Source organism: Pan troglodytes, chromosome 20 (assembly GCF_028858775.2).
Source record: "Pan troglodytes isolate AG18354 chromosome 20, NHGRI_mPanTro3-v2.0_pri, whole genome shotgun sequence".
Taxonomy (NCBI): Eukaryota; Metazoa; Chordata; class Mammalia; order Primates; family Hominidae; genus Pan; species Pan troglodytes.
In genome coordinates, this window is record NC_072418.2 from 3,306,672 (window position 1) to 3,326,879 (window position 20,208).

At 57.7% G+C, this 20,208-nt stretch overlaps 1 protein-coding gene and 1 non-coding gene across 3 annotated transcripts; both read left to right on the top strand.

The window, feature by feature from the left end:
• Positions 1–183: 183 nt before the first annotated feature.
• LOC112206464 (U6 spliceosomal RNA) lies at positions 184–290 on the top strand. Its single transcript, XR_002940828.2, has one exon. It is a non-coding gene; the product is annotated as a U6 spliceosomal RNA (small nuclear RNA).
• A 4,632-nt stretch (positions 291–4,922) lies between these two features.
• Positions 4,923–19,559, top strand: CNN2 (calponin 2). Of its 2 annotated transcripts, XM_024351867.3 has the most exons (7): positions 4,923–5,373; positions 10,813–10,934; positions 12,138–12,204; positions 12,305–12,442; positions 17,048–17,164; positions 17,334–17,480; positions 18,130–19,559. In XM_024351867.3, the coding sequence occupies exons 1-7, from the start codon at positions 5,311–5,313 to the stop codon at positions 18,403–18,405; spliced, it is 930 nt and encodes a 309-aa protein (XP_024207635.1). In that variant the 5' UTR covers positions 4,923–5,310; the 3' UTR covers positions 18,406–19,559. The 2 variants fall into 2 exon arrangements, with proteins under 2 accessions (XP_024207635.1, XP_024207636.1); XM_024351868.3 differs by lacking the exon at positions 17,048–17,164 and having other exon boundaries at positions 4,976–5,373.
• The last annotated feature ends 649 nt before the right edge of the window (positions 19,560–20,208 follow it).

Below are 20,208 nucleotides of genomic sequence, written 5' to 3' on the forward strand. Positions count from 1 at the left end.
AATTACGATAAGATATGGGATTTTACGTGATCGAAACATCAAAGTAAGCGTAAACACGAAAGTTGTTCTGCAACATACCACTGTAGGAAATTATGCTAAATATGAAACCGACCATAACTTATCCTAATCATAAAATGTTTTGATTGAAGGGCTTAAAATAGGTGTGACGGTAACCGTTGAGTCGTGCTTGCTTCGGCAGCACATATACTAAAATTGGAACGATACAGAGAAGATTAGCATGGCCCCTGCGCAAGGATGACACGCAAATTCGTGAAGCGTTCCATATTTTTGCTGTAGTCCCCAGCTCGTCACCTCGTTTGGCTTCTCTTGCCCGGATCCTCCCATGACGTCACAAGGCCAGTGACGTCATATCCATCTCCTGTGGCACCACTAAGGTTGGCGGTAGAACAATCTGGCAGTCTCCACTCCTGCGTGGCGCTGTGCCACCTGCCCCCGTAGCTTCGCGCAGCAATAAATAAATAAGTGCTCTTCAGGGGCACTTACTGAGTGCCGGCTGCGTACACAAGAGGATACTATGGTTTTTGGGTTTTTTTGTTGTTTGTTTGAGATGGATTCCCGCTCTGTCGCCCAGGCTGGAGCGCAGAAGCGCGATCTCGGCTCTCTGCAACCTCCGCCTCCCGGGTTCAAGCCATTCTCCTGCCTCAGCCTCCCAAGTAGCTGGGATTACAGGCATGCGCCACCACGCCCGGCTAATTTTATATTTTTAGTAGAGACGGTTTCTCCATGTTGGTCAGGCTGGTCTCGAACTCCTAACCTTAGGTGATTTGCCCGCCTAGGCCTCCCAAAGTGCTGGGATTACAGGTGTGACCCACCAAGCCCGCCAAAAAAAAGTTTTGTTTTGTTTTGTTTTTTGAGACGCAGTCTCACTCTGTCGCCCAGGCTGGAGTGCAGTGGCGTGATCTCGGCTCACTGCAACCTCTGCCTCTTGGGTTCAAGCAATTCTCTGCCTCAGCCTCCTGAATAGCTGGGATTGCAGGCTTCCACCACCACACCCGGCTATTTTTTTTTGTATTTTTAGTGGAGACCAGGTTTCATCATCTTGGCCAGGTTGGTATTGAACTCCTGACCTCGTGATCCACCCGCGTCAGCCTCCCAAAGTGCTGGAGTTACAGGCATGAGCCACCGCGCCCGGCCCCCCAAAAAAATGTTTTTAAAAATTAACTGAGGACGTTGGTGCATGCCTGTAATTCCAGCTACTTGGGAGGCTGAGGTGGGAGGACTGCTTGAGCCCAGGAGTTGGAGGCTGCAGTGAGCCATGATCGTATCCCTGCGCTCCAGGTTGGATGACTAAGTGAGACCCTGTCTCTAAAAAACAAAGTGTAAAAAAGCCAACAGTCAGTATTTTTAGCTTTTTTGGGTAGAGTAACTACTCCACTCTGCTGTTGTAGAGAAAACGCAGCCGTAAATGATACATAAATGGATGGGCACAGCTGTGTGCCAATAAAGCTTTGTCTGCAGACACTGGAATTTGAATGTTATGTAATTTCCACGTTTGATAGAATGGTTTTCATATTTTGGGTTTTTTTTTCAACCACTTAAAAATGTAAGAGCCATTCTGAGCTCACAAGACATACAAAAATAGGCTGCAGCTGGGTTTGGCCCACAGGTCAAGAACACAGCTGTCCAAGAGAAAGATAAGCAAATAACAAACATAACTTTAAGTGTTCTGGTAGCCACAGTAAAACAACTAAAAAAGAGCAAGTGAAATTAATTTTAATAATATATTTTACACATCTCAAGTTATCCAAACAAGGTCAGGCGCGGTGGCTCATGCCTGTAATCTCAGCACTTTTGGAGGCTGAGGCGGGAGGATCATTTCAGCCCAGGTGTTCAAGACCAGACTGGGCAATATAATGAGATCCTGTCTCTACGAAAAATACCAAAAATTAGCTGGGCACGGTGGTGTGTGCCTGTGGTCCCAGCTACTTGGGAGGCTGAGGCAAGAGGATTGCTTAAGCCAAGGAGTTGGAGGCTGCAGTGAGCTGTGATGGCACCATTGCACTCCAGCCTGGGCAACAGAGCAAGACCCCACCTCATAAACCAAAAAAAAGGGGGCCGGGCGCGGTGGCTCACACCTGTAATCCCAGCACTTGGGAGGCCGAGGCGGGTGGATCACGAGGTCAGGAGATCGAGACCACCCTGGCAAACATGGTGAAACCCTGTCTCTACTAAAAATACAAAAATATTAGCTGGGTGTGGTGGCGGGCGCCTGTAGTCCCAGCTGCTCGGGAGGCTGAGGCAGAAGAATGGTCTGAACCCGGGAGGCGGAGCTTGCAGTGAGCCGAGATCACGCCACTGCACCCCATCCTGGGTGACAGAGCGAGACTACTTCTCAAAAAAAAAAAAAAAAAAAGAGTAACTGAGATACTACATCCTTTTTGGTACCAAGTCTTCAGAATCTGGTGTGTTTCCCATCCATGGGGTGTTCCAATATGGATACCAGTGCTTCCTCAGAAATACTTATCTCCACAGTATTTAGATTTACAGCATTTATACTGAAAAGGAAAATTCACAAACACTAAGGTATTTAAAATATACACGAGGCTGAGCACGGTGGCTCACGCCTGCAATCCCAGCACTTTGGGAGGCTGAGGCGGGAGGATCACTTGAATCCAGACTGGGCAACATAGGGAGACCCCATCTCTACAAAAAATTTAAAAATTAGCTAGGCATATGGCACATGCCTGTAGTCCCAGATACTCAGGAGGCTGAGGCAGGAGATCACTTGAGTCCAGGAGGTCGAGGCTGCAGTGAACTATATTTGCACCACTGCACTCCAGCCTGGGTGACAGAGCAAGACCCTGTTTCAAATATCTATATATTTACATTTATATGTATAATGTGTACATATGTGTGTATTTATATATTTGAAAACTTTAATGCGTGTGTACATATATATATAGTCAAAAATGGAAATCATGTCAGTTTTTAATTTTTAACTGAAATTAATTGAAATAGCCCGGCCACGGCGGCTGACACCTATAATCCCAGCACTTCGGAAGGCTGAGGCCGGCGGATCACTTGAGGTCAGGAGTTCAAGACCAGCCTGGCCAACATGGTGAAACCGGCATCTCTAGTAAAAATGCAAAAATTAGCCAGGCGTGGTGGCGCGCGCCTGTGGTCCCGGCTACTCGGAGTCCCAGCTACATATATATGTGTATTTATATATATGTGTCTTCAAAAAATGGAATCTAGTGCCAGTTTTTAATTTTTAATTGAAATTTAAGAATAGGAAGTATTTGCTGGGTGCGGTGGCTCACACCTGTAATCCCAGCACTTTGGGAGGCCGAGGCGGGCAGATCACGAGGTCAGGAGATCGAGACCATCCTGGAAAACACAGTGAAACCCCGTCTCTACTAAAAATACAAAAATTAGCTGGGCGTGGTGGTGTGTGCCTGTAGTCCCAGCTGCTGGGGAGGCTGAGGCAGGAGAATGGCGTGAACCCAGGAGGCGGAGCTTGCAGTGAGCCAAGATTGCGCCACTGCACTCCAGCCTGGGTGACAGAGCGAGACTCCGTCTCAAAAAATAAAATAAAATAAAATAAAATAAAATAAAATAAAAAGAACACGAAGTGTTTACTTCCCTGATGGCACCAGCCACACTTTCAGTGCTCAGTAGCCCCATGGCCAGTGGCTACAGTAGTAGATAGTGCCACATTGAAAATTTCCTTCATCTCAGAATAACAGAAATGGTCAGCACTGGTCTAAAATGACATCTCAGAATAACAGAAATGGTCAGCCAGGTGCAGTGGCTCAAGCCTGTAATCACAGTACTTTGGGAGGCTGAGGCGGGTGGATCACCTGAGGTCAGGGGTTCGAGACCAGCCTGGCCAACATGGTGAAACCCCATCTCTACTAAAAATAAAATAAAATAAAACAAAATGTGTCAAACTCCTACTGATGCTTCAAAACCCCATCTCCCTTGCCTCCTCTTACATGCAGCTTTCCTTGATTCCTCCGACAGAGCCCCAACTCTCCCTCCATTTCCTCCAGCCCCAAGCCTCTCATTCTGTCCTGTACTTGCTCATATAGGGAAACAGGGTGGGCGGGGTGGGGGGGGGGTCCGCCTGTGCTGGCTCATACAGGGAATCCGGGTTGGGGGTTGGCCTGTGCCAGCTCTGTCTTCCTGGGCATGGGCTGGGCCAGAGCTAAGGTCTCCTGAGAGCCAGCACTGCCTGGCAGGAGACTGTCCCGGAGACTTTTTAATAATTTATTATTATTAGGTGTTTTTTTTTTTTAAGACGGAGTCTTGCTCTGTCGCCCAGGCTGGAGTGCAGTGGCGCGATCTCGGCTTACTACAACCTCCGCCTCCTGGCTTCAAGTGATCCTCCCACCTCAGCCTCCTCAGTAGCTGGAATTACAGGCATGCGCCCCCATGCCCGGCTAATTTTTGTATTTTTAGTAAAGACGGAGTTTCGCCATGTTAGCCAGGCTGGTCTGGAACTCCTGACCTCAAGTGATCCGCCCGCCTCGGCCTCCCAAAGTGCTGGGATTACAGGCGTGAGCCACTCGGATTTTTATTTTTATTTATTTATTTATTTTTAGAGAGAGGCTCTTGCTTTGCTGCCCAGGCTGGAGCGTGATGTTGTAATAATAACTCACTGCAGCTTCGACCTCTTGGGCTCAACGGATCCTCCCCCTTCGGCCTCAGCCTCCCAAGTAGCTAGAACTCCAGGTGCAAGCTACCGCACCCAGTAAGAATCCTATTCTCTTTTGGACTGACAAACTCCTACTCATCCAACAAAGCCCCAGCTCCAATGGCCCCTTCTCTGAGGAACCTGCCCTGGTTCCCTGGTCCACCTCCCAGCTAGTAGAGTTCCCTGGGAAGGGGTTAGCCGCCTCTAAGTGGCAGAGAGGGGCCCTCATTCCTGCCCCAAAGGTAGCCTTCTCCCCTCCCCTTTCTGGCAGAAGAGAAGTCTGAGATGGAGAAAGAGCGAGAGCCGCCCACGAGCTCTGAGCAGAGAGACCGCAGGAGTGCCACGTCCCGGCGGCCTCGGCCCCTCCCTGCCTCAGTTTCCCGTGGCATCAAAGGGGGCGAGGGGCCCCTCCAGGCCTCTGGTGACGGGGGTGCTGTGCCCAGGCGGGGGTCCGGGGGCGACCGAGGGGGCTCAGGAAGTCCGCGGCCGCAGGAATTCGGCGCCTCCAGGCCTTATAAGGACATTTGCGCTCCGGGCCAATCAGCGGCGGGGGCGTGGCGCGCGGAGCCCGGCGCGTCCCAACCCCGCGCCAGCCCGGCGGTCCCGTCCCGTCCCGTCCTGTCCGGCCCCGTCCCGCCGCCCGCCCGCCAGCCATGAGCTCCACGCAGTTCAACAAGGGTCCCTCGTACGGGCTGTCGGCCGAGGTCAAGAACCGGGTGAGTGAGGGGCGCCCCTTGTCCCCCCGACAGCGTGGCCGTTGCACGCTCCGACCGGTGCAGGAGCCCCCAGGCGCCCCCGGCTCCTCCCGGTCAGGGAGCTTGGAGACCCGGGGCGGAGGGGCCCTTGTTCTCCCTGACGCCTGGTGGGGGTATGTCTGCGGGCACCCCCTGAGGCTCCCGCGAATCTTGGGGAGCACCCAGGTCTGAGATCTGGGGGACGAGTGACCCATTTCCCCCCCGCCAACATCTAGGGGTAGTTGGGTCTGACTTCGTCCCCTCGCCATGGCCCCAGGACCCCCACGTGTGAAGCCCCTGGCGCCCACTCAACCTTCGAGAAGGTCCGTTCAAGGTCCGACAACGCTCTGGGGGTCTGGGGGGGACCCCAGCAACCCCGTCATCTCCTGGCCACACTTCTGCTTTTGGGGCCTCTTAGCTTTGGGAGGGGAAGGGGCATGGCCGAGTGGTTTTTGAGAAGTGTTACCCCCCCCACAAACAGGAATTTCCTGGCCTCTGGGACACCTTGGGGGTGTCTTGGGGGGAGGGGCGGTAGCCGCTTTGCACGTTCTTTGTCCCCCATCTGACTAATTTAAACGGATAACAAAGAGGTTCTCTGAAGGTGGCCCTGAGATATGTGGGGTTTTGCAGCCTCGAAAGAAGAGCTGGGGCCCGGCAGGGCGCGGGGGCTCACGCCCGTAATCCCAGCACTTTGGGAGGCGGAGCTGGGTGGATGGCTTGAGCCCAGAGAGTTCGAGACCAGTCTGGGCAACATGGCGAAACCCCATCTCTATAATTAAAAACAAGCCAGGGCTAGGGGAGACACTTTTAAAGAAAGCACTTGTGGTTCTAGCTCAGAGAGGGCCAGACACTTCTGCAGGGTCACACAGCAGGGTCCTGGACAGGATTCCCAGGGAAAGTGTGGGGCGGGGGTTGTGATGCGAGACCCACAGAGAGGACCGGGACCTGACCCTCCAGGACCTTCCAGCTGAAGGGCGGTGTCGTCCCCGCCCACCCCCTCCCCCGACGCCCACTGGGCACCTGGGAAGGTGTCCTTACAGCTGACTTCTGCAGGGGAACCTGTCTCTGCACGCTCTGAGGGCACCGGCCCTGCCAGCCCCAACAGCCACCTGCCCGGCGGCACTCCACGGCCGGCAGACTGGAGGGAGAATTCCTGCTTCCCCGCTGTGAGCCCCTGCAAGCCTTCAGACCAGCTCTTGGCCAAAAAGGGAGGCTGAGGCTTGGGGTGGTCAAGGCCTGAGCCAGGGTCCCCAGCCCGGGGCTCACGACTCCTCCTTCAAGGGGCCATCTGCACCCTGCATTCATAGAGCCCCCCGTGCAGTGGGGTGGGCACCCTGCCACACCCTGCATACAGCCGGCTAAGGGCACCGGTGTCCACAGGGACCCAGAGACGTCGTTCCAGCTGCCCAGGGCCACACAGCCCACAAGTGACAGGGCCAAGACCGGAACCCAGTACCTGCTGGGCCTGCGGAAGTGGGAGCGGGCACAGGAGGGTGGGGCGGCTTCCGGAGACGGGGTGGGGTGGGGTGGGGGCAGGTTGATACCTGCCCTGGCGGGGGTGAGGACAGAGGCTGGAAGAGCCGCTTAGCAGGCTCCCCGCGCAACCCTCAGTCTGTCCGTTTGGAGGGTGGGCGAGGCGTCGGCCAGCTTGCCAGGGTCACGGAAGGGTCGCATCCCAATTAGAAACCAGCTTCCCCCTGGCTTCCGCTCACACCCGCTTTACCGGCTGCTTGAAACAGCCACAGACCCGCCCCCCCCCCCCCCCCCCCCACTTCCCCGTGGCTCAGTTTACTCCCGGCTGGACGGCACGGAGGCAGCTCGGATCCACCGTGTCTGCGGCCTTGCATCCCGGCTTGGGGGTCCGGACCCGCTGGGAACAGCTGGTTCAGATTTAGCCGGGGAGGCAGCGCGCATTCCTGGCAGTTTGTGGTGAACAGGAATGTGCTGGAAGGCCGGCGGCCGGGCAGCGGGGGGCGGGGGTGGGGGAGGACCGCAGCCGCTGGGGGTGGGGCCGGGGGACCTGGGCCCCTGAGCCGGCAGAGACGCGGCACAGCTGGGCGAGGCAGGGCTGTGTACCCAGCAGCCACCGTTCTCATTCCTCCGGATCAAAGTTGCCGGCGGGGCGGGGCTGCCCCCGGGCGTGGGCAGCCAAGCTGGGTGGGCTGTGAGCTGGTACTGCGGGGCCTCCCCGCCTTTGCCTCCTCTGGGCTACGAGCTGTTTCCAGGCAGGTGCCAGGTCAGGGGACCCTAACCCAAATAATCCCAGGCAGGTCCAGCTCAGGGGACCCTAACCCAAATAATTCCAGGCAGGTCCAGCTCAGGGGACCCTAACCCAAATAATTCCAGGCAGGTCCAGCTCAGGGGACCCTAACCCAAATAATTCCAGGCAGGTCCAGCTCAGGGGACCCTAACCCAAATAATTCCAGGCAGGTCCAGCTCAGGGGACCCTAACCCAAATAATTCCAGGCAGGTCCAGCTCAGGGGACCCTAACCCAAATCATCCCAGGAAGGTCCAGGTCAGGGGACCCTATCCCAAATAATCCCAGGCAGGTCCAGGTCAGGGGACACTAACCCAAATAATCCCAGGCAGGTCCAGCTCAGGGGACCCTAACCCAAATAATCCCAGGCAGGTCCAGCTCAGGGGACCCTAACCCAAATAATCCCAGGTAGGTCCAGGTCAGGGGACACTAACCCAAATCATCCCAGGCAGGTCCAGCTCAGGGGACCCTAACCCAAATAATTCCAGAAAGGTCCAGCTCAGGGGATCCTAACCCAAATAATCCCAGGCAGGTCCAGGTCAGGGGACACTAGCGCAAATAATCCCAGGCAGGTCCAGGTCAGGGGACCCTAACCCAAATAATTCCAGGCAGGTCCAGCTCAGGGGACCCTAACCCAAATAATCCCAGGAAGGTCCAGGTCAGGGGACCCTAACCCAAATAATCCCAGGCAGGTCCAGGTCAGGGGATCCTATCCCAAATAATCCCAGGCAGGTCCAGGTCAGGGGACCCTAACCCAAATAATTCCAGGCAGGTCCAGCTCAGGGGATCCTATCCCAAATAATCCCAGGCAGGTCCAGGTCAGGGGATCCTAACCCAAATAATTCCAGGCAGGTCCAGGTCAGGGGACCCTATCCCAAATAATCCCAGGCAGGTCCAGGTCAGGGGACCCTAACCCAAATAATTCCAGGCACGTCCAGCTCAGGGGACCCTAACCCAAATAATCCCAGGCAGGTCCAGGTCAGGGGATCCTATCCCAAATAATCCCAGGCAGGTCGAGGTCAGGGGACACTAGCGCAAATAATCCCAGGAAGGTCCAGGTCAGGGGACCCTAACCCAAATAATTCCAGGCACGTCCAGCTCAGGGGACCCTAACCCAAATAATCCCAGGAAGGTCCAGGTCAGGGGACCCTAACCCAAATAATCCCAGGCAGGTCCAGGTCAGGGGACCCTAACCCAAATCATCCCAGGCAGGTCCAGCTCAGGGGACCCTAACCCAAATAATTCCAGGCAGGTCCAGCTCAGGGGACCCTAACCCAAATAATCCCAGGAAGGTCCAGGTCAGGGGACCCTAACCCAAATAATCCCAGGCAGGTCCAGGTCAGGGGACCCTATCCCAAATAATCCCAGGCAGGTCCAGGTCAGGGGACACTAACCCAAATAATCCCAGGCAGGTCCAGCTCAGGGGACCCTAACCCAAATAATTCCAGGCACGTCCAGCTCAGGGGACCCTAACCCAAATAATCCCAGGAAGGTGCAGGTCAGGGGACCCTAACCCAAGTAATCCCAGGCAGGTCCAGGTCAGGGGACCGTATCCCAAATAATCCCAGGCAGGTCCAGGTCAGGGGACCCTAACCCAAATCATCCCAGGCAGGTCCAGCTCAGGGGACCCTAACCCAAATCATCCCAGGCAGGTCCAGGTCAGTTGACCCTACCCAAATAATCCCAGGAAGAGATGAGGAAGCGGAGGCTGAGGGGGGAGCTGTCCGCGGGAACCTGGGGAGACGGGTGCGGAGCAGGGAGAGGGATTTGATTTTTTTTTTCTTTCTTTCCTTTCTTTTTTTTTTTTTTTTTTTAAGACAGAGGATCACTGTTCCAGGCTGGAGTGAAGTGGGCAGATCTTGGCTCACTGCCTCCTCCGCCTCCTGGGTTCAAGCGATTCTCCTGCCTCAGCCTCCCAAGTAGCTGGGACTACAGGTGCCCACCAGCACGCCCAGCTCATTTTTGTATTTTAGTAGAGACGGGATTTCACCATGTGGGCTAGGCCGGTCTCGAACTCCTGACCTCAGATGATCCGCCCGCCTTGACCTCCCAAAGTGCTGGGATTGTTAGGTGTGAGCCACCGCACCCAGCCCAAACCCTACTTTATTTTCCCTCCAGCGTTTATCTCCCGCTCCCGCTACACGACCTGCCCCCGTGCTTATGGCCCCCTATACGCTTTGCCGTCTGCCTCAGTGCTGTCTCCGCGGTCACTAGTGGCTGGATAGGGACACTCAAGGTCCCCACTGGTGCACACCCACTGCCCAGGAGCACACAGCCCATTCCCCACGGCGGTGTCTCAGAGCACCGAAGGCCAAGAAAGCTGGAATGGCCGGGTGCAGAAAGGTGGCAGGGAATCGGTGGCAAGGAGCCAGGTGCGTGACTAGAGGCGGTCAGCCTCCGGGGCAGCTCCTTCGGGAGTTGCTAAGAAGCAGGATCGGGGCCGGGCGCGGTGGCTCACGCCTGTAATCCCAGCACTTTGGGAGGCTGAGACGGGCAGAACACGAGGTCAGGAGATCGAGACCATCCTGGCTAACACGGTGAAACCCCGTCTCTATTAAAAATACAAAAAATTAGCCGGGCGTGGTGGCGGGTGCCTGTAGTCCCAGCTACTCAGGAGGTTGAGTCAGGAGAATGGCGAGAACCCGGGAGGCGGAGCTTGCAGTGAGCCGAGATCGCACCACTGCACCCCAGCCTGGGCGACAGAGTGAGACTCTGTCTCAAAAAAAATAAAAAAGAAAAAAGAGGTGATGGTTGCACAACATTGCAGACGTACGAAATGCTGTGAAATGGTGCGGTTTCAGGTGGTTGAAGTGGTAAATGTCAGGTGTGATGTAGCGGGGAGGTGAGAAGGCAGGGCGCGGAGGCAGATCTGGCCAGGTTTGTCCTGCACCGGGAGTGGATTAGAGTTGATGTTTATCAGTGAGTTCTAAGCCGGTTGTCGGCCTGCTTGGAGGGCGGTTTATCTGTGCCCACCTGCAGTGGCTGGGGCGCCCCCAATGATGGGAAAAGGGAGCATCTGCGTGGGTGTGGTGAGGGGGACCTCCAGGCCCCTCTGTCTGCTGTTGCCCTGGAGTCCCCGGCCCCACCCTCTCCAGAGCTTCTGGGGGGTTCCTGCTGGGGGTGCCCCCAGCCCAGCTCAGTCTCGTGCCCTTTGCTCCACCAGCTCCTGTCCAAATATGACCCCCAGAAGGAGGCAGAGCTCCGCACCTGGATCGAGGGACTCACCGGCCTCTCCATCGGCCCTGACTTCCAGAAGGGCCTGAAGGATGGAACTATCTTATGCACGTGAGTGCATGCAGGGACACGGGCTGTCTCACACTTAACAAATCTTGGTTTTTCTCACTTTTTTTCTTAATTAAGAAATTTTTGGGGGGCCGGGCATGGCCCGGCTCATGCCTGTAATCTCAGCACTTTTGGAGGCCGAGGGGGGGTGGGGGTGGGGGTGGATCTCGAGGTCAGGAGTTCGAGACCAGCCTGGCCAACATGGTGAAACCCCGTCTGTACTAATAATACAAAAAAATTAGCCAGGCATCTGTAATCCCACCTACTCGGGAGGCTGAGGAAGGAGAATCGCTTGAACCCGGGAGGCGGAGGTTGCAGTGAGCCGAGATCACACCATTGCACTCCAGCCGGGGTGACACAGCGAGACTCCATCTCAAAAAAAAAAAAAAAAAAAAAAAAGTTAGCTGGGCGTGGTGGCTAAATAAATAATTTTTTTTTTTTTTGAGGTGGAGTCTCACTCTGTTGCCCAGGCTGGAGTGCAGTGGCATGATCTCGGCTCACTGCAACCTCCACCTCCTGGGTTCAAGTGATTCCCCTGCCTCAGCCTCCCGAGTAGCTGGGATTACAGGCGACTGCCACCATGCCTGGCTAATTTTTTTTTGTATATTTAGTAGAGATGGGGTTTCTCCATGTTGGCCAGGCTGGTCTTGAGCCCTTGACCTCACGTGATCTGCCTGCCTCGGCCTTCCAAAGTGCTGGGCTTACAGGCCTGAGCCACCAAACCCAGCCAAAGATTACTTTATAAGAGTGGAAACTTGAGGCCTGGGATGGTGGCTCACGCTTGTAATCCCAGCACTTTGGGAGGTTGAGGTGGACGGATCACGAGGTCAGGAGATCGAGACCAGCCTGGACAACATGGTGAAACTCCATCTCTACTAAAAATGCAAAAATTAGCCGGGTGTGGTGGCAGACGCCTGTAATACCAGCTACTCGGGAGGCTCAGGGCTGAGGCAGGAGAATCACTTGAACCCGGGAGGTGGAGGTGGCAATGAGTCTAGATAGTGCTATTGCACTCTAGTCTGGGTGACAGAGCTAGACTCTGTCTCAAAAAAAAAAAAAAAAAAAAGAGTGGAAACTGAGGCCCAGAGAGAGGCCGTGAGTTTGCCCAGGAAGGCGTGAGCTTGGCTGAGATCAGCATCGGGTCTTCACGGTTCCTCGCTGCTCACAGAGGTTTCTGTTTCCCCCACTCCATGTTGTGCCCTCCAGACTCATGAACAAGCTACAGCCGGGCTCCGTCCCCAAGATCAACCGCTCCATGCAGAACTGGCACCAGGTGAGGGGCTGGTGGGGGGGAGTAGGGATGGTGCTGGGGGTCCATCTAACAGGTGGGGAGACTGAGGCCCACTCACTGTCCCTCTCCTGCCTCTTCCCAGCTAGAAAACCTGTCCAACTTCATCAAGGCCATGGTCAGCTACGGCATGAACCCTGTGGACCTGTTCGAGGCCAACGACCTGTTTGAGAGTGGGAACATGACGCAGGTGCAGGTGTCTCTTCTCGCCCTGGCGGGGAAGGTGAGGCCCAGAGAGGGGCAGCCACCTTCCCAGAGTCACACAGCGAGGTGGATGTAGCTGTTGCATTCACTCATTTGCAAATTTTTGTTTGTTTGTTTTTGAGTCGGAGTCTCACTCTGTCACTCAGGCTGGAGTGCAATGGCGTGATCTCAGCTCACTGCAACCTCCAACTCCCGGGTTCAAGCGATTCTTCTGCCTCAGTCTCCCGAGTAGCTGGGATTACAGGCACCTGCCACCACGCCTGGCTAATTTTTGTATTTTTAGTGGAGACTGGGTTTCACCATGCTGGCCAGGCTGGTCTTGAACTCTTGACTTCAGGTGATCCGCGCGCCTCGGCCTCCCCAAGTGCTGGGATTATAGGCATGAGTCCCTGTGCTCGGCCTCGTTTGCAAATATTTCTGAGCATCCGTGAGGTGGCAGGTACTTCAGATTCCTTGGTGAACAGGAAAGACATGGTCTACCCCTTATGCAGTTCAGTCTGATGGCGGAGGCATGCAAAAGTGAACACAGCATTTTATTATGCATTATATGTAAGCTCTGGCTGGGCGCAGTGGCTCACACCTGTAATCCCAGCACTTTGGGAGGCTGAGGTTGGAGAATCGCTTGACGCCAGGAGTTCGAGACCAGCCTGGCCAACATGGTGAAACCCCATCTCTACTAAGAATACAAAAATTACCTGGGCGTGGTGGTGCATGCCTGTAATCCCAGCTACTTGGGAGGCTGAGCCCAGGAGTTAAGAGGTTGCAGTGAGCTGTGACCACACCACTGCTCTCCAGCCTGGGCAACAGAGCAAGACTCTCTCAAAAAATAATCACAACAGAAGTAATAAATAAGCTCTGAACTGGGAGAAATGCCTTGAAGGAGAAGAATCAGACGAATGTTGAGCGTCCAGCGATCTTCAAACCCAGACCGGGAGCGTGGGTGGGACAGTGGTGTAGACTGGGAGCGTGGGTGGGACAGTGGTGTAGACGGGGAGCGTGAGTGGGACAGTGGTGTAGACCGGGAGCCTGGGTGGGACCGTGGTGTAGACGGGGAGCGTGGGTGGGACAGTGGTGTAGACGGGGAGCGTGGGTGGGACGGTGTCTGGTGTAGACCGGGAGCGTGGGTGGGACGGTGTCTGGTGTAGACCGGGAGCGTGGGTGGGACGGTGTCTGGTGTAGACGGGGAGCGTGGGTGGGACGGTGTCTGGTGTAGACCGGGAGCGTGGGTGGGACGGTGTCTGGTGTAGACCGGGAGCGTGGGTGGGACGGTGTCTGGTGTAGACCGGGAGCGTGGGTGGGACACGGTGTCTGGTGTAGACGGGGAGCGTGGGTGGGACACGGTGTCTGGTGTAGACGGGGAGCGTGGGTGGGACGGTGTCTGGTGTAGACGGGGAGCGTGGGTGGGACGGTGTCTGGTGTAGACCGGGAGCGTGGGTGGGACGGTGTCTGGTGTAGACGGGAAGCGTGGGTGGGACGGTGTCTGGTGTAGACGGGGAGCGTGGGTGGGACACGGTGTCTGGTGTAGACGGGGAGCGTGGGTGGGACACGGTGTCTGGTGTAGACGGGGAGCGTGGGTGGGACACGGTGTCTGGTGGAGACGGGGAGCGTGGGTGGGATGGTGTCTGGTGTAGACCAGGAGCGTGGATGGGACACGGTGTCTGGTGTAGACGGGGAGCGTGGGTGGGACGGTGTCTGGTGTAGACGGGGAGCGTGGGTGGGACACGGTGTCTGGTGGAGACGGGGAGCGTGGGTGGGATGGTGTCTGGTGTAGACCGGGAGTGTGGATAGGACACGGTGTCTGGTGTAGACCGGGAGCGTGGATGGGACACGGTGTCCGGTGTAGACGGGGAGCGTGGGTGGGACTCAGTGTCCGGTGTAGACGGGGAGCGTGGGTGGGACTCAGTGTCTGGTGTAGACGGGGAGCGTGGGTGGGACGGTGTCCGGTGTAGACGGGGAGCGTGGGTGGGACACGGTGTCTGGTGTAGACCGAGAGCGTGGGTGGGACAGTGTCTGGTGGAAACCGGGAGCGTGGGTGGGACACGGTGTCCGGTGAAGACGGGGAGCGTGGGTGGGACACGGTGTCTGGTGTAGACGGGGAGCGTGGGTGGGAGCGTGGGTGGGACGGTGTCTGGTATAGACGGGGAGCGTGGGTGGGACCGTGTCTGGTGTAGACCGGGAGCATGGGTGGGACTCGGTGTCCGGTGTAGACCGGGAACGTGGGTGGGACTCGGTGTCCGGTGTAGACGGGGAGCGTGGGTGGGACTCGGTGTCCGGTGTAGACGGGGAGCGTGGGTGGGACTCGGTGTCCGGTGTAGACCGGGAGCGTGGGTGGGACTCGGTGTCCGGTGGAGACGGGGAGCGTGGGTGGGACGGTGTCCGGTGGAGACGGGGAGCGTGGGTGGGACATGGTGTCCGGTGTAGACCGGGAGCGTGGGTGGGACGGTGTCCGGTGTAGACCGGGAGCGTGGGTGGGACGGTGTCCGGTGTAGACGGGGAGCGTGGGTGGGACGGTGTCCGGTGTAGACCGGGAGCGTGGGTGGGACGGTGTCCGGTGTAGACGGGGAGCGTGGGTGGGACGGTGTCCGGTGTAGACCGGGAGCGTGGGTGGGACGGTGTCCGGTGTAGACGGGGAGCGTGGGTGGGACGGTGTCCGGTGTAGACCGGGAGCGTGGGTGGGACACGGTGTCCGGTGAAGACGGGGAGCGTGGGTGGGACACGGTGTCCGGTGAAGACGGGGAGCGTGGGTGGGACTCGGTGTCCGGTGTAGACGGGGAGCGTGGGTGGGACTCGGTGTCCGGTGTAGACGGGGAGCGTGGGTGGGACTCGTTGTCCGGTGGAGACGGGGAGCGTGGGTGGGACTCGGTGTCCGGTGTAGACCGGGAGCGTGGGTGGGACTCGGTGTCCGGTGTAGACGGGGAGCGTGGGTGGGACGGTGTCCGGTGTAGACGGGGAGCGTGGGTGGGACACGGTGTCCGGTGTAGACCGGGAGCGTGGGTGGGACACGGTGTCCGGTGTAGACGGGAAGCGTGGGTGGGACACGGTGTCCGGTGTAGACCGGGAGCGTGGGTGGGACGGTGTCCGGTGTAGACCGGGAGCGTGGGTGGGACGGTGTCCGGTGTAGACGGGGAGCGTGGGTGGGACACGGTGTCCGGTGTAGACCGGGAGCGTGGGTGGGACGGTGTCCGGTGTAGACGGGGCGCGTGGGTGGGACGCGGTGTCCGGTGTAGACGGGGCGCGTGGGTGGGACGCGGTGTCCGGTGTAGACGGGGCGCGTGGGTGGGACGCGGTGTCCGGTGTAGACGGGGCGCGTGGGTGGGACGCGGTGTCCGGTGTAGACGGGGCGCGTGGGTGGGACGGTGTCCGGTGTAGACCGGGAGCGTGGGTGGGACGCGGTGTCCGGTGTAGACGGGGCGCGTGGGTGGGACGCGGTGTCCGGTGTAGACGGGGCGCGTGGGTGGGACGCGGTGTCCGGTGTAGACGGGGCGCGTGGGTGGGACGCGGTGTCCGGTGTAGACGGGGAGCGTGGGTGGGACGGTGTCCGGTGTAGACGGGGAGCGTGGGTGGGACGCGGTGTCCGGTGTAGACGGGGAGCGTGGGTGGGACGCGGTGTCCGGTGTAGACGGGGAGCGTGGGTGGGACGCGGTGTCCGGTGTAGACGGGGAGCGTGGGTGGGACGCGGTGTCTGGTGTAGAACGGGAGTGTGGGTGGGACGCGGTGTCTCGTGCGGGTGGGACGCGGTGTCTCGTGCGGCCCGGGAGCGTGTGTTTGTGACACGGTGTCTCAGGTAGAAGGAACAGCAAGGTCTAGACATTGGAACTGGCTTGGGCTGTTAGAGGAAGGGGGAGCTGGTTTTCTCCTGGGGTAACTGCTCCAAATGGTGTTTTCAGAAGCCTCTGTGGCTCCCAGTAACCTCACGTGGGGAATGGTGGTCAGGGAGGAGCCGGGCGCAGACATCCCAGTGAGGGGCAGAGCCAATGGCCTGGCCATGGTGCCCGGGGATTGGGTCGGAGGAGGTGGTGGAACATGAGAGAGAGGAAGCGAAAACCAAGTCCCCATCCCCAGAATTCTTGGCCTGAGCCCTGGAAAGCTGAGCTGTTGCCTAAGGCAAGGCACGCTGGGATGAAACAGCCCCATGGGCCGGGCGCGGTGGCTCACGCCTGTAATCCCAGCACTTTCGGAGGTTGAGGTGGGTGGATAACTTGAGGCCAGGAGTTCAAGACCAGCCTGGCAACATGGTGAAACCCCGTCTCTACTAAAAATACAAAAATTAGCCGGGCGTGGTGGCACACGCCTGTAATCCTAGCTACTTGGGAGGCTGAGGCAGGAGAATTGCTTGAACCCGGGAGGAGGGGGTTGCAGTGAGCGGAGATCACACCACTGCACTCCAGCCCGGGTGACAGAGCCAGACTCCATCTCAAAAATAAAAATAAAAAACTGAAACAGCTGTATGATGGGTGTGTGGAGTGTGTGGAGTCCCAGACACCCGAGAGATGTGCCTGTGGGGGCTCTGCGGGGCAGGCAGAGGGGACAGGCCGCGGCCTGGTCTCTGTGCCGCCCCCAGGGCCTGGATCTAGGGTCCCTGGCTGCCCTCTGCTGGTACTCCCGGCCCCTTTCCCTCACCCAGGCCAAGACTAAAGGGCTGCAGAGCGGGGTGGACATTGGCGTCAAGTACTCGGAGAAGCAGGAGCGGAATTTCGACGACGCCACCATGAAGGCTGGCCAGTGCGTCATCGGGCTGCAGGTGGGCGACAGCTCCCCCAGCCCCAGGGACCACGGCGTTGGGGGACCACGGTGTTGGGGGACAGCAGCGTTGGGGGACAGCGGCATGGAGCCCTGTAGTCCCTCAATTTCAGGGAGGGACCGGAAGCTTGTTGGGTGCAGTCTGACCTCTCCCACGAACCTCCCTGCAGATGGGCACCAACAAATGCGCCAGCCAGTCGGGCATGACCGCGTACGGCACGAGGAGGCATCTCTATGACCCCAAGAACCATATCCTGCCCCCCATGGACCACTCGACCATCAGCCTCCAGATGGGCACGAACAAGTGCGCCAGCCAGGTGGGGCTCGCCCGGGTGCCCCCGACTCCTCTCCCTGCCCCTCTACACCCTGTGGTCTCGGCCCCTCCCCGGGGCCACCTCTGGCTTCTCTCCCCACTCTCGGTCTCAGCGCCTTCCCTAGACCACCTCCGGCTTCCCTCCCGCTCTCGGTCTCAGCCTCTTCCCTAGACCACCTCTGGCTTCCCTCCGGCTCTCGGTCTCAGCCCCTTCCCTAGACCACCTCTGGCTTCCCTCCGGCTCTCGGTCTCAGCCCCTTCCCTAGACCACCTCCGGCTTCCCTCCCCGCTCTCTGTCTCCGCCTTGGATTTCAGCCTCTGTCATTTCCACCTGACTGTGGGTCTCTAGGGAAGTTACTACCTCACCCTGTGTCATTTTCCCTTAAGGACTGCCCAAAGGTCCACCCAATTCTTTTTTTTTAGTCTTTATTTATTTTATTTATGTATTTATTTTGAGATAGGATCTCACTCTGTTGTCCAGGCTGGAGCACAGTGGTGCAATCTCGGCTCACTGCAGCCTCCACCTCTGGGCTCAGGTGATCCTCCCACCTTGGCCTCCCAAAGTGCTGGGATGACAGGCGTGAGCCAGTGCGCCCAGTGAAGGTCCCCTCTTCTCTCCACCATGACCTGCTCCACCCCTCCTTCCTCTCCAGGTGGGCATGACGGCTCCCGGGACCCGGCGGCACATCTATGATACCAAGCTGGGAACCGACAAGTGTGACAACTCCTCCATGTCCCTGCAGATGGGCTACACACAGGGCGCCAACCAGAGCGGCCAGGTCTTCGGCCTGGGCCGGCAGATATATGACCCCAAGTACTGCCCGCAAGGCACAGTGGCCGATGGGGCTCCCTCGGGCACCGGCGACTGCCCGGACCCGGGGGAGGTCCCTGAATATCCCCCTTACTACCAGGAGGAGGCCGGCTACTGAGGCTCCCAGCACGCTCTCTCCCCACATCGTCTCCCCATCTGGGTTTTTGGGTTTTTCTGTGTTTTCATCTTTTTTTTTTTTTTCTTAACCCGTTCAGTGCTGCCAGTCAACCAAGGGTCTGTGAGTGTCAGCGTGGGATCAGGCAGCAGAGCTTTGCCTTGATCCTTCGCAAGACTGAGCCACTGGGCTGTGGGGGAAGGGGTCAAGGCCATATCCCAATACGTGTAGGGCGAGGGTCCCTGCTGGCACATTCAGGCTGTGCTGGGAAGAAGAGACCTGAGCTTGGAAGGAACCGGTCCCCGACGGTTTCTGGTTGCCTCGCCTCTTCCCCCTTTTGTCAGCTGAGCAGTTTGTGGTTTCTATGCCCGCAAGTTTCAGGAAGTATTCACAAAAGAAAAATACATTTTTTTCCCGAGGGGTGGGGCAGGGACAGTGGAGAGGGTGCTAGGAAATGAGCCCCCTGGGAAAGGGGACCAGGCCGTGATGTTAAATATCTCCGGCTCCCAAGTGACTGGATTTCCCTAGGACCTTCAGACCAACAGACTTCAGACCCTCAGACCTGCCCCGGGGCCAGGTGGGGAAAGTGAGGGCCGTACAAGGAAGTGAAATTCTGAGTTGTTGGGGCTAAGCCTGACGCCCTCTCCATGCTCCCCGCCCCAACCCACTCTGGCCTCAGTAGATTTTTTTTTCAGTTGTGGTTGTTGCCCAGGCCGGAGTGCAGTGGCGCCATCTTGGCTCACTGCACCTCCACCTTCCGGGCTCAAGCGATTCTCCAGCCTCAGCCTCCTGAGTAGCTAGGACTGCAGGTGCTCCACCACGCCCGGCTAATTTTTGTATTTTTAGTAGAGACGGGGTTTCCCCATGTTGGCCAGGCTGGTCTCGAACTCCTGGCCTCAGGTGTGATCCGCCCGCCTCCGCCTCCCCAAGCGCTGAGATTACAGGTGTGAGCCACCGTGCCCAGCCCCTCAATAAGTTTTAAGGAGCCCCCAGCCCTCCTCCCTTCTGGGCCTGACCAGCTTATACTGCTCCATCTTCCCCGGCCACATGCCCCGCCAAGTACTGCACAGGGACCCCCCGCCCAGGGGCCCTGCTCCGTGAGATAATGTGAAATACGACTGTGGACCAAACGCAATAAAACCTCTGTACGAAGAGAAGGTGGCCAAGAGAGTTGGCGTCGATGAGGGCGTGCTTTGCTTTGATGCTTTTGTGGGGAGAGAGGAGGTCTTGGGGGATGGGGGGATCAAGGGGAAAATGTCCACCTCACCATTGGGAGGAGGAGCAAAAGCTGAAGCCACAGGTGAGTCTGGGTGGAATGAATGATTTGAAGGGCCGGGACTTGGGGTAGAGGGAGAGGCTGGGCTTCCTGGCCAGTTGGAGAGGAGGCAGTTCCCTCAAATGCCCCCCATGCGCTTTGGCTGCACCCTACTTTACAGCGCGTCTCGTGGCCTCAGCCTGGATGTCTCCCCGTTGGCGAACTCCTATTTATCCTCAAAGCCCCAACGGCAATGCCACCTCCTGCCACGGGAGCCGTCCCCACGCCTCTCACTCTCCCCAGCGCCTTCAAAGCTGTGGACCCACACGCTCCCATTTCAGCTTCACCTCCAGCCTGAAGAGTTTATTTCAACTCTTCTTCCAGAGTGGGAAACGGGTTTTCCTCAAAATCAGGGTAGCCACTATCATCGGAGACTCTAGAATGTTGGGGGCCCCCTCCCCCTTCTGCCATCCTCTGCAGAAGCCGAGGAGCGTTCGTGGAATGAATGAATGCACGAATGATCTAGTGGAACCCCCACTTTACAGACGGAC